We start from the raw sequence: 14,653 nt of genomic DNA, 5'->3' as shown, positions 1-14,653 counted from the left end.
TTAAGTCTTCATTCCTATTTCTCTTTTCGAAATATTCATTTTTCATTAAGCTGTTCTCATTAAATAAGTTCAAAAATAAATTTAACGTAACGTGCAAGTTCACATCAATCGTCATTTTTCTTGTTTTTCTCTCCCGTTTATGTTCTCTGGAAAACGCCATCTTGCTGGATCGATGCCGAGAGTTCGAATACGCCCGTTGCTTTAATATTTCAAAAGTAACCCACGTCTTGCAGCAAATACTTTGAATTCGGCATTAAAACCCCTTTTAATCATGCAATTGGATGTGAAATCAAAGAATTTGGAAATTGTTCAAAAAATCTTATCTAATAGAAAGAATGCAAATAAGATATTTTCATTAAAAATTTTCTTTAAAATAAATACAATTCCCAATGTTTCAAAAAAGGGATTCAAAAAATGCCAAATTGCTTTATTCAATCCTTATTCTATTTTGGCATTTTACTTTTCAGTTTTTTTCTACAAATGTCAGATGTTTGCAAGAATAGTAAGCAACTCAATACAACTAGAAACTAGAGTGAATGTACTGTGCAGTATATGCATATGCATACTGTGAATGCATACCATGGCATATGAAATGAATCATTGCATGTATTTCTTTTTCCAGCTCAAAATTGAGTCAGAATCCTGTAAGATTTACATGTATTTGAATTCTAGTCACGTACAGAAAAAAAAAATTTCAAAACCCGAATCGTGTGTATTTGAATTCGCATAAACTGAAAGTTGATTAATAGTTTCGTATATCAGTATTATATAACAATCTAAAATTTCTTTGTACCATTTAAAATGCATTTGTACTGTAATTATAAATATTTCTCCTTTAGAGTATAAACATAAAATTAAAATAAACTTAGTTGTAAAATACAATTAAAAATAAACACAGCAACTATTTTCAAGTTTGGCTTTAATCAGTTTAATGACTGCATTTTTAATTTTTTTTAAACAGGTTTCCTAAATTTAAAAATATAAAAAATATATTGTGGAATGAGTTGGTAATGACAGTACCTTTATCAGTCTTACGTTACAACAGTTTAAGTTAAAACAACGTAACGAACATGGATTAAAGTATGCCGACGTAAGTATAAGATGACAAATCAACTATACGGGATTGTAGATATTTTCAAAACTTCTTTCGTTGATTCACATCTGAATTTTGTTTAAGTATAATTTATACCAAAGGATAACTAGCTTGAGTAGCAATACCACATTGATTTTTCTTATTACGACTCATAAGAATATAGCCATTATCTCCCCATGTTGTTCCCCAACTAGAAAACACAAATAAATATTAATTTATATAAATATAGGTAAATAAAAAATAAAATTTGAATAGATTCACTAGACATAACATTAAAAAATTTAATAGAAGTTAACTATACATATACACATTTTTAACAAACAAGACTTAACTTTATATACACACTAGCTGTTACTCGCGACTTCGCTGCACAGATTTTGCGAGCAAACACCGTTTATATTCGGTATTTCGACGACCGTAGTAATTGTTATATAACACCTACTGACGCAAATGGCCGAGAATCAAACAAACTGTTTTCAATTTGATCAATTTTCTGGAACGTTTACAATCGTTCTATAATTGAACCAATATGCAATAACAAATTCGAATTTAAAACGGTTCGAACATTTGATAAAATATTTTTTATATATTTTGATTTTTTAATCTAAAATGTTATCAATTTAATACACCTAAGTACGTAGTTAAAAAACAGAAAATCACATCTAAAACAGTAGAAGCCGTTCTTCTGGTTAAGTCTTAATGCTTTCCCACTCCCCCCGCGGGGAATTTCCAAAAATTCCCTTCTTAGGGTACGTAACGAGAATGCACACTGTGTACCAAATTTCACCACCTCAGGTTCGGTGGTTTGCTCTGGGCGATGATGAATCAGTCAGTCAGTCGGGACAAGTAATTTTATATATTTAGATTTTTAACACGCATACAATATACACTTTATGAAAGAAAATGATGTTTATAAACTAATACAGTGGTACCTTGGTATTCGAACATAATCCGTTCCAGAAAGAGGTTCGAGTACCAATATGTTCAAACTCCAAATCATTTTTTCCCATTACAAATAATGTAAAATAGATTAATGCGTTCCAATCCCCAGTTGATTTGCTAGTATGTTTTTTATTGTTTCTTTATTCTTTAAAATAGTCGATATCGTCGACTTAGCCATAGAATATTTGACAGCGAGATCCGAAACACGCCCTCCATTTTCGTGTTTAGCAATGATTTTTTTTTTCGGTTCGATTGTTGTTCTCACTGTTTTCTTTTTCACTTGACCACTTTCACTTTTATTCTTCTTGGGACCCGTGTTTAAGGGCTAATAAATCAAAAGAAAAGGATGCTAATTCAAAAAATATAGCACAGCGTAAGTTAATGCGCATGCCAAACAATGACTGTCTCGTAAAGACCAACAACTGCCGTATTATCGGGCTAGCAAATGGCTATAGTAATATTAATAATTTAAAATAATTTGGTACTAGAGTTAGGCGTTAAGCGCCATCTCTTGCTAAATTTAATAATTGGAATTTTAATTAAATAATTTAAATAAATTTAGGCCTAACTGGACTGTCTCGTAACTGACGCCGCCGCCGTGGCGTCGGCGTCGACTTGGCGGGCTTTCCCATTCGAGTACCAAAATTTTGTTCGGGAACTGGGGCATTTTTTTTTCGAAATTTTTGGTCGAGTACCGATTTGTTCGGGCTCCGAAACGTTCGAGTACCGAGGTATGACTGTACTGGAAATTATTTTAAAACAAAATAAAATTTTTTTATATATATGTATATAAAATTCAGAGGAAAGATAAAACTACAAATTGAAACATTACAAAATGCTAATATTTTTTTCTAAATTTCAGTTGCAGCAAAAAGAATAAAATTTGTTCCAAGATGCTCGAGGCTTCAAAACTCAATATTGCATTATGTATTGACGATATATACAGTGGGTGATTGGTTAAAGAACATAATCCATTCTGAGACTTTGTTCGTTAACCGATTATCGACTTACCATAGGTTTTTATGGGAATTTGATTAATTTGTTCTGGCTACTCCAAAAAATATATACTTTCTTACTACGTTTATTTATATGTAATAATAAAAATACATATATACACAGTCTTGCATTTTTATTAATCATGTTTTTACCGTTTGTGGGAATTTGTCTAATGTTAAAGAATTTGTCTAATGTCGGTCGTAGAGAAACCATGTTGTGCTAGATTGCTATTCGAATTGTTAAACACAAGGTTGTGTTATTAACTCGTGATTCAGTTATCAACTAAATAAAGGTGGAGTCAAAAGCCAAGTGATTGAGTTAATAGCATGATCTTGTGTTTAACAATTCGAATAGCAATCTGTCTAATGTCGATTGCTTTTCTCTCTTCTTCAGGATTTTCGGAAGTAATTAATATCATTGAAATTGTAGAGATCCCCAAGTCTTTAACCTCAACCTGGTTTGGATGCCATTCTAAGACCATTGTTCTGACATCCTCCAACTTTTTCAAAAGATCTTTGATAGCAAATATCTGTATTAATCCTCTTTTGGCAGGATATGTTTTCTTCTGAAAGTTTCTTGGTGTTCTTCTGTCATCGATCTGATGACAGAAGGTTCCATTTCAGGTTCCATTATCAGCTATTGAATGTTCTTTATTTCTCAGATGTGATTTTTGTTAATCCTTTGGCTGCTGGAGTCTTCTTGATTATACTGTATCTTTCTTAGATAAGATGAACTGTGGCTTATTGTAGAACTGTTTGAGCCATACTGTCCAGCAAATCAGACATCTTCTGCCCACTCTCTACCTTTGATACTATACTCTCACCTTTCGAAAATAAAAACCGATGCAAAACTTAACGAGTGCCTGCCCGACGGTCTCACAAATACTTTAAAAAAATTGTTTGTCAGAAAAATAAAAGGCCGAAATTACGAGGGAGAGTTTCAAAGTTCGGAGGAATACTATCCGATCGGTATATACCGGGTTGAGTGTCGATGTCGACGTTTCCCGCGCTCCGAAAAGTTTCGAATTGTTGCCCAAAGACGAGGGAAGACCGATCGGTATTCATTATTTTACGTCTCTTTTTGTGTTTGTTCTGTGAGGTGTTCGTTGTCCGAACATAAAAATCCTTCGTGAAAGTGTTTGTTATCCGATTTGTTTGTAGTCCAAACTCTTTGTTAACCGATCACCCACTGTATATACAGTGTAAGGTAGCTTCAAAAAGTTTCCGGAATTGGTTTATTACTCAAAAGTATGAGTACAATTGACAAATCAAGCAACGTGCCCTTCAAAGTATTGTCCTTTGGCAACCACATACTTTTGCCAATGCTGGTGTACCTGGTGAAAACATTCTTGGAAGCCATCTCGCAACAGCACCTGTAATGCAGATGTTGCACTCTATAACCTCATCTGCATTCTTGACAAGGGAGTCGCCAGGGGGCAGAGAGGAGCAGCTGCCCTTCCCTAGAAATTCAAAAAAATTATTTAAATGCTAAGTTTTAATTACAAGAAGCCTAAGAAGATTATTTTAAGTTAAAAAAATTTTTTAATTAAGATATTTCTTTTCCGGTACATAGTAAATGATTAAAACTTTATGAATCGTTTTTATTTTACCTACATACAATTCATATCCTCTATCAATTTACATCATCTTGCCCCCTGGCCCATTGGCTGGCTTCGTCCTTGATTCTTGAAGTGGCATCTTTTGACCGAGGGAAGAGGTAGAAATTACACGAGGCATGCTGTGTGTTGGCAAACATGGTGCATGTTCAATTGATCATGCAGGATGGAATGACAACTTCAACCAAAATTCCTGCTGTCCTGGCAATCTGCTCAATTGACTGCCATCAGTCTGAACTCACAATCTCTCATACAACAGACACTTTCTCCTCAGACATTGATGTCAATGGATGACCACTTTGCAAATTATCGGTGATATTTTCCAGTAGCTCTCAAAAACATTTATGCCAGTCAAAAACTTGATAATGCTTCGTGGTGGATTCATCATAGGCGTCCTGATGCATTTTCAAGGTCTCTGAGGGTTTTTCCCCAATAACGTACAAAATTTAATATTTGCATATTTTTGTCCCCACTTTGACCTACGCTTGCGGCACCTGGGGCCATGCAGCTTACAAATTCCATCCTCGCAGGTCCTCAACATCTGCTCAACGCAAAGCCCTGTTCCTTATAACAAAGGCTTACCGTACTGCTCCAACTGATGGTTTGCAGGTGATAGCAAGAAAACCTCCAATTGAGAAGACTGAAAAAAATCAACAGACATTGGAGGCTTAAATGGGGACACAACATCAATATCAACCCCTCCCAAAGCATCTGTGCCAAAGATATAGAAGTGAACACTCCTTTTTATTTTGTCCAATACCCAGGTCAGCGTAATCCAATCAATTTCGATGACAACATAAATACCGTAATTGAAGTCTTTACTGATGGCTCCAGAATAGACAGTCATGTTGGGTGCAGCTCTGTTGCCTACTGTGATGGCAACGAAATCTACCACAGGCGACTTCGTCTGGCTGACCACTGTTCCGCTTTCCAAGCCGAGCTCTTTGCCATCAACTCTGCCCTCCACTGGTGTGACGATAATCACAAAAGTCAAAATATTAATATTGTTACCGATAGCCAGGCAGCCATTGCCATCATTAAAAACAAGCACCCTCACGAACTGGTTACCGACATCTACCGAACTGCAATGGCATCCTCCAACAGCTACTCCTTAACCTGGACCCGTGCTCACCAGGGTAATCCTGGAAACGACAGGGCTGACATTCTTGCAAAATCCGCAGCTAAAGACACTACTATTTCTATCACCTACAATAAAATAAGCAAATCCACCCTTAAGAAATTACTCTGGAACAACCTTCTTCACGACTGGCAAAGCACGTGGAATGCCCGGCAGTCTATCACAAATAAATTCTTCCATATCATCACTGATTTATTCAACTACAAGTGGATTAAAATTAATCATCGTAGCACGCAGTTCTACACCAACCATGGAAACTTCTTTAATTACCTGAATAGATTCGCCCATCAATCAACCAACACCTGTCCTTCTCTGTGACATACAGGATGGTGCCAACCATTATATTTTTGAGTGCCCTATGCTTGAAGCTGAGAGGTTACATCTAAAGACCATCATTAATTCTAGAGGCATTCAATGGCCATGCAATCTCAACGATCTGGTCAATGATCAGACCACCTACACCCACTTTGTCCAGCTGGTCACCCAGTACACAGCCTCGTCAGTCATCGTTCTGCCACTTCTCTTCCCTGAACCTCATCGCTTAGTCTATGTCCCATCAGCTACACTGCGTTCTTCCTGCTATTTTAGGCATATTGTATATCATAACCATGTACAGAATATTCAATGTGATTTTTAGCAACTCCTGTACATTATTTATCCTGTACCTTCAATACTCTCACTGTATTGTAAGCTTTAACATTTGTATAATATTTTTATTCCAATTTTATTTGTATAATATGTATCTTATATTTTATTTTCTGTATTTTGCATTTTGTAATTTTGCATTTTAAATTTTCTTTGTATATTATATTTTATACTTTCCACTTTATATCATTACTTGTATTATGTACTTTAAAAAATTTTGTATCTTCATATTCTTATACTACATTTTGGATTTGTACTTTAGGGATACAATATACAAAATATAATATGTTTTTGTACTAGTGTTGTTATCGGTTGTGCTTTTTGCGGCAGCACCGGATAAGAGGAGCAGCCAAGCCAGGCACCAAATTTTGAGGGGCACCGATATAAAAATAAAATATTTTTTACATTCATTATTTTTTTAGATTTTATAAATTAAAATTGATCATTTTTCATGAGACATCAATTTTTTTAGCAAGCAATAAATTGTTTTTTCTTTAATAATACCAAATAAAGGTTACAATGCTAATTATTTTATTATTGTCAACAGATATCAATAATATTACAATTATTCAAAGAAAACTATTTGTATAGTCAGAATTTATAATAACTCAAACAAAAAAAAAAGATTAATAGACAAAAACAAAAATTTACTAATTAAAATAATGAAACCTAAGAATTTTTATGGCTTTTATCACACAACATTGATGCAGACAAATGCTTTTTAATCTCTAAAAAGTTTACAAATTATCTTACGTGATTCAAAATAAATAAAAATAATCAGTAATCACAACAATTACTCAAAAAATAGACTAGATCAAATTTATAAATTACAAATATCAACAAAATTATGAATAGTCAAAGTGATACTGGTGCCTGTCATATGCCTTAATGGTTAAATAATTTTGTCTTTCTGTAAACTTTGCATTAACAACACTTGCCGTGCTTTAACCCTTCTATAGTCACGTGATTATGCCACCCCCCTTTATCGCGCAATAAAAATGTTATATACTGTGTATTGCATTTTTTGCAGTTCAAAAAGATTGGAGAACTTAAATTTTTTGAAAAATTTCAGGAAAAATGCCACGAAAATAACCACCAGTGGGCTTCTCACAGAAGCCAGACGTATTCGTTGTGGAATTAATTAATTATTATTATTTTTTAAGTTACATAAATTTCGGTAAATAGGTATCCACGTAATAAATAATATAAATTAATAATTAAATTTATGGTAAGAAATCAATATTAATATAATTTCAGACTAAAAGGGCTATTATAATGCCTCCAAAAAATTATCAGGGTATCAAAATCGTAAAAGAAAACAACAACGAGAAGAAGAGTCAAAAAAAGCAAAAAAAATTACTGGGTTCTTTAAATGAGAAGAAACCCAGACCCAGTTAACTGAAAACAATTTTCAATTACAAATGAGTCTGGATTTCAGCAAGACTTCTGCATCTAGTTTCGAAGAAATACCCTCAAATCTAAACAATCAACAACCGAAAACAAATCTGGAACTGACTACTGTTAGCGAACAAAATTTTAACAAAAATTTTAAATATAATGATCCGGGTACTTGGCCACCTGAACTAAATTCTAACTACAGAGATCATATCCTTGCATTTGATTTTTCGATAACAAAAGAAATTGATTCTAACTTCACGTATCCACGAGATTCGGATAATCGTAATTTTAATAAAACAATGTATTATAGCAGTGATTCTCAAAGTGGGGGTCGTGAAAAATATTTGGGGGGGGGTCGCTGAAAAATTGATGCCAGATCAATTTTTTCAAATATTTTATAAATTTACTATGGATTCATGTTTAGAAATAAAAAAAATATATAAAATAATTTTTACTTAAATAAATTGCACATATAAATAATAAAAATAATATAAATATTTAAATACGAGCCTAACCCCCTCCCTCCGAGATGTTTTTTGACACACTTATTCTTCGGGGTCCTTTGAAATTTTTAAGTGCAGAAGGGGGGTCGCGGTCCAAAAAGTTTGAGAAACACTTTATTATAGGATAACTTCAAATGGAGAATGTTTTCTACGTTCATGGTTATCTTATTCAAGAAGTGAAAATAAGGTATTCTGTATTTGTTGTAAATTATTTTACACAGATAGTCGAGTCGGCCTTAGCAACAACAGGTCATTTTAACTGGAAACATTTAAGTGAGTATTTAAAACAGCATGAAAATTCTACTGAACATTTAAATAAGTTTATTAAATGGTCTGAGGCACAGAAAAGATTTTGAACTTGTACAGTAATTGATAAAAATATTCAATCAGCTATTGGTAAAGAACAGGAACACTGGAACAATGTATTAGAAAGACTAATGAATATTGTGTTATGTTTAGCAGAACACAATTTGGCTTTTCATGGTTCATCCGATCAATTTTTCACTAAAAATAATGGATATTTCTTGGGGTTGGTTGAACTTGTTAGTAAATATCATGTTACTTTGCACGAATATGTTTGTCGAATAATATCAAATGAAACATCAATTACTTATTGCAGTAAAACAGACTGCGGATTTTAGCGGGAAAATCTGTGTAAACGAAAGAAAACTTTCATTTTTTTTTCTCACAAAGTAGTGTAAGTAATCCCCAAGAGAAACAATTCCTCGCGGAGAAACGGAGCAGAGGTCTCCACAAATTATCAACAGTTAGGTGGGAAAGTTGACACTTGGCTGTCAAGAATTCGCAAGTCATCGTCAACAACCGACAGCTTCCCACACTAACTCTATAAAAGCTCGCGCAACCGGAACTTTGCGCGCTCGCATAGGAAGTTATTATTGTACTTGTGTCTGTCTCCATGCCCAGGAACGAAGTCCCGTCGGAGAGGACCTACGAGTAACTCTTCCACATCGTCTGCGACCGCCATATATCGAGTTGTATCGTCCAATCTCACACCCAGAGGTATTTTGTTAGGACCTTTGTAAACTCTCTCTCTCCTGCAACGGCATTAGGCTTAACGCATAGCCGTCTTAGTTAGAATCTGTAAACTTGCATATAGTTGCATTCAAGCGTATGTTAACCGCATTTAATCTCAGTCTATCGTAGAATAGTTTGTAATCGCCTTGTATGTTATTCTAGTTATTCAATAAATGTTTTATTTGTTAACCTGTCTCCTGTCAATCCAACACGCCTGTCGACTTACCGACGCACCTCCCCACTCACTTTCTTTATGCCCTCCTAGTCATCTGAAACGACGACGAGATCGGGTTTTGCCAACCCGTGCAGTGTAAGTGGTCAGCGAGGATAAACCCCTGACCCTCTGCTTATCTCACAAAGACAATTACAAAATGAGAATAATCACATTATTGGCATCTTCTGTTCGTGATGATATTTTGGAACGTACCCGTAAAGCGAAATATTTTAGTATTATTTTAGATTGTACTCTTGATATTAGTCATAAGGAACAACTTTCATTTACGTTACGTTTTGTAGATATTGGTGACGGCGACTTAAAGATCAAGGAGCATTTTATTACCTACCAAGAAATTGAAGAATCAACAGGCCACTCATTATATGGGATAATAAAACAATTAATGAATGATTTTCAATTGAACTTAGATGACAGCAGAGGCCAAGGATATGACAACGGCTCTAACACGATGGGAAAAAATAAAGGTGTTTAAGCTCGTATTTGTAAAGAATATCCTCGTGCTTTTTTTATGCCAAGTGGATGCCACTCCCTCAATTTAGTCATTGGGGATGCAGCTATATCTTGCACACAATCAACATCTTTTTTTGGTATTGTACAACATTTATACAATTTTTTTCTGCTTCCGTAGGGCGACGGAAAATTTTAACCGACAATGTGCCTTTATCTTTAAAACCTTTATGCGAAACTCACTGGGAAAGTTGAATTGATTGTATCAAACCTTTGAGATTCCAAATATCTGAAATACACGACGCACTTTTACAAGTACACGAAAATTCTAAAGATGCTGGTGCACGACACAAAGCATTTATCTTATCAGAACAAATATGCGAATATTCATTTCTAGTATTAATAGTTATTTGGTATGATCTGTTGTCTCACATAAACATTGTTAGTAAAGCCTTACAGGCCAATTCAATGGATTTCAATAATGCTGTTAATTTATTACAATCTTGTTCTAAATATCTTGAAAATTATCGTTTCAATGGTTTTGAAAAATGCTTGGTAGACACGAGAGCTAGCTGAATTAGTAGTAGGTACTGGACCGATCTTTATACAAAAACGCATCCGCCGTATAAAAAGAGAGCATGATTATGAAGCTATTGATGATGATGCAAAAGAACATTTCAAAATAAATGTATTCAACATATTAGTAGATCAAATTAAGTCTTCTTTGGTAGAACATTTTGAACAAACCAATGATTTTTTGAATTATTGGGGATTTTTGTGTAATTTAAAAAAAAAATCTAAATAATGATGAATTACGCAAATGTTGCATGAATTTACATTTGCTTTTAAAAGACCAACAAAAATCTGATATTGATGGTACTGAATTAATGAATGAAATTATATCTTTCAGAAACCTAATTCCTGAAAATGTTAACAGTCCTTTAGAGATTCTCAATTTTATAAAAATTAACGACCTATATACAATTATGCCAAATTTGTGGACAACTTTAAGGATATTGCTAACAATTCCTGTAACCGTTGCAGCTTGCGAACGTAGTTTCAGTAAATTGAAACTTATTAAAACATATTTAAGATCAACGATGACAAATGAAAGATTAAATAACTTGGCAATTGTGTCAATAGAAAATGAAGTTGCAGAAAATATAAATATGACCGAAAACATACAAAAGTTTGCAGATTTAAAAGCTAGAAAAAAATATTTTTAAATTATTTTTATGAAACATATTTACTTTATTTGTCATACATTTCATTTCTTTTTTAAGATTATAATCATTGTTTTTGTACTGCTTTGTATATAATGGTGCTATAGCATCACTTCCGGTACGTATTGCAAAAAGTCATATCATAACTAGAGCTGCAAAAACTAAACAGAGAACCAACACTTTTATAAAATATAACCGACTAAAATTGTTAATTATGGTTTCAAATTACGGTAAAATGCGATATAAATCCAGAAATAATATTAAATATTTTAATAAATTCATAAATAAAAATGGTTTTTATTGCAGGGACCATTGTGTGAAAGTTAAATATGCCGACAATGGTTTGAAGTAGCCAATATTGCCCCTCATAAATTGCAAGATATTCCATATACCTAAATCCTGTCCCTCCCATTTCCTCCCACATTACATCTATCTCCATGCCATTGTTTAAGTTTATGGTGTTGTTTTTATTAACATGTATTTACTGTTTTATTTTATTAATTGTTAATAAAAACAACACCATAAACTTAAACAATGGCATGGAGATAGATGTAATGTGGGAGGAAATGGGAGGGCAAACTGAAAGAAGGACCATTAGAAATGCCTTAGGGGACGGAAACATCAACACCTGATAACAATGTCTGAACGTTATATAAAAAAAGAAATGTAACATCTGATGAGGGGTGTAAAATAGACGAAAAAGATTGCACCCGAAATGCATAGTGGAATAAATGATGAGGATAAAACCCAATAGTCTTTGTCTCTGATAAAATGCGGTACAGACAAAATAACAACAGTTAAACTAACTGTGAAGTTAAATCAATTAATTTTTAAGAAAAGAAAGTTTTTTTTTAAAGAAATTGATATTTAAACAATATAAAGAAACCGCACCATTAATATCTAATACTTATAGAAGATAGCATTTATATAGCATTTATTGTCATTCTTGGACTATGTACATATTTTTATTTACAACCATGTCATTTGTGGTCATTTTATTGATCTTCAATTGGTAAAGTTAAAAGTAATAAACACCATTTCTGAGTTTTTGAAGTATAACAGTAGTAATCAGCATCTGCTGTCGCTGTCAATATTATGTCATTTAAAAGTCATAATTCGTTGAAATAATTTATGTATGATGAAAATAATACAAAAATATCAAAAATTGGAAGTATTATATTTTAATAATATCTAATATAATAGCAAAATAGATGTGGGCAAGTTTTATGCATTTTTTTATAGTTTCAAATAATGCAATATTTTAAATAACAATAATTCCAAATGGCATTTACGCATGTATACCTGTATTCTAATATTGTAGAATATGTCGTAATAATTATTGTTAATATAACAAAATTATTACGATATTTAGTAAAGTTTATTTTATTGTGGATGTTGTTTCGATTCGTGGCGTATCCAATTGTACCAACTTAATTAGTATGATAAAATTTCCCTAGTGTGATTTTCAAAAAAATTAATTTAATTAACTATGTTATTGAATTTTTGACAAATAGCATTACAAAAAATCTTGTATATCACGTATGCAACAGGAATAGCATAACTGACTTTTCAAAGTTCAAATGCACTCGTTATGCTATTCCATATGTTGCATCACTTGTAAGTAAATAACTATTGTATTATTTTTTAAATAAATAAATTTTTTACACAGTTCTTTATTGTGTAATTTTGATTTTTTGCCTTTTTTACTATTTTTTTTAATTTGCAGTAAATGTGTATATTCTTGTATGAAAGGGCGCCAAATTTTGTTTTGCCCGGGGTGCTCAAAACCGTAGAACCAGCCCTGGGTACCGGTGTTGTACTTTTTTGTGCAGCAAATAAAATTGATTGATTGATTGACTGATTGTTCTTCCACAGACATTTTCACTAGACTCCATTTCAATGTCTCACTAAAACGACCTTCAGTGAATGGTAACTGTTGTCATTTTTGCAGTGAGTATGGACTTTGTTGAACACATTTCTCTATTCCTGACATGTTTGGCTAAGACATGCATTATTCCTTTTTACTTTGCCTTTAATTGACTAACCCAACATAATTTTGTGAACTTTTTGAAGCTACCTTGCATATGTATTTTGGTAAAAGTGATTAACTGCAATTATACATAATAGTCACACAATAATAGTTATTACACATAATCACCAATCATCTTGGTGAGTTTGATAAATTTAACTTTTACTGACAATTTTACATAATTTCCAAATGAATTTCATAAGTTTGACAGATACACTGAATATATTACTTTTAAGTATATTTTAGAAATTATGCAAAAATCAGTTAATAAATTTGATATCATGAAACTTCCTGCCTTTTCTGGTTTTAATAAAGTAATTTACTGATTTAAACAAATTTAAAAAAACAATCAAAAAGTACCTTTTTTTGTTTTATTAATATTAGAATGATTTAATTAATATAAGAAATGCTGAAACAATTTTTATTAGTTATTAGAATTGTGTGTAGAAAAATGTCAAATAATTTGTAAAAAATATAAACTTTAATAATTCTTACTGCCTATTTGAACATGGCAAACTATTGTGACATTTTGAGTTATGTGATTTTTCATTTTTCTTGCGTCTGCATTTGGTTGAATTACTCTCTCCCTTACATGAGCATCTTTGGTACCCCAATCTCCTAAAACTGATGTTTTTCTTGCACACTCCCTAAGAAAAGTGATATTTGGTACATTCTCTATTGTAAGAAATTGTTTGTGACATAGCACACTTGTGAATGATGTCTCTCCTTTGTTCTCGAGTGACGGTACTCGTTATTTTCAGTAGTTAATATTACTGCCAATGTATTCTGTGGATTGCCTCTTGCCCTGTCCGCATCTGGTATCTCCTACTCGGGGCCGGATTTTAGGCGATTGGAGCGATTGGTGCCAATCGGGCCCCGCGCTTGAAGGGGCCCCGCGCTTGAAGGGGCCCCGCATCACGCCAAAATTTATATATTTAAAAATAGTACATGTTACAAAAATAAATATCTAGGTATATTATTAAAAATAAAACAACATATTTCAATATGTAAATTAACAGTTAGTTAATTTTTGTTATTTAAAGTTTGAGGGGCCCCGCAAAAAAAATTCAATCGGGTCTCGCACCTATTGGATCCGGCGCTGCTCCTGCTCCTACTTTGGCTACAGCAAACTTCAGCTCTGATATTTTCATTTTCCTCACTTGAGCTTCTAAACCTGCCTTTGCATTTGCTCATTTTTTCTCAACTTCTTTCTGTTCTTGATTGTAGAAAGATGATCACTTCCATACTGTACTTTGATTGACTGATGACTGTTCATTTTCAATACTTTTTCTGAAATATTTTCATTGTGTCCTTCTAATTGACATTGATTTTGATCTAGTAATTAATTATTTCT

The 14,653-nt window shown here is 33.0% G+C and overlaps 1 protein-coding gene across 3 annotated transcripts in view; it reads right to left on the bottom strand.

Annotated features, from left to right (window-relative positions):
* Positions 1-966: 966 nt before the first annotated feature.
* Positions 967-14,653, bottom strand: part of LOC136968624 (procathepsin L-like) — a 32,622-nt gene continuing 18,935 nt past the window's right edge. For all 3 annotated transcript variants that reach the window (XM_067262625.1, XM_067262624.1, XM_067262623.1), the window contains exon 8: positions 967-1,283. In XM_067262625.1, coding sequence (XP_067118726.1) covers positions 1,184-1,283 — 100 coding nt within the window. In that variant the 3' untranslated portion in view covers positions 967-1,183. The remainder of the gene's footprint in view (positions 1,284-14,653) is intronic.

This window comes from Centruroides vittatus, unplaced genomic scaffold, assembly GCF_030686945.1.
Source record: "Centruroides vittatus isolate TY-2023 unplaced genomic scaffold, ASM3068694v2 contig_150, whole genome shotgun sequence".
In the NCBI taxonomy this organism is placed as follows: domain Eukaryota; kingdom Metazoa; phylum Arthropoda; class Arachnida; order Scorpiones; family Buthidae; genus Centruroides; species Centruroides vittatus.
This window is presented reverse-complemented; position numbering and strand designations above follow the sequence as displayed.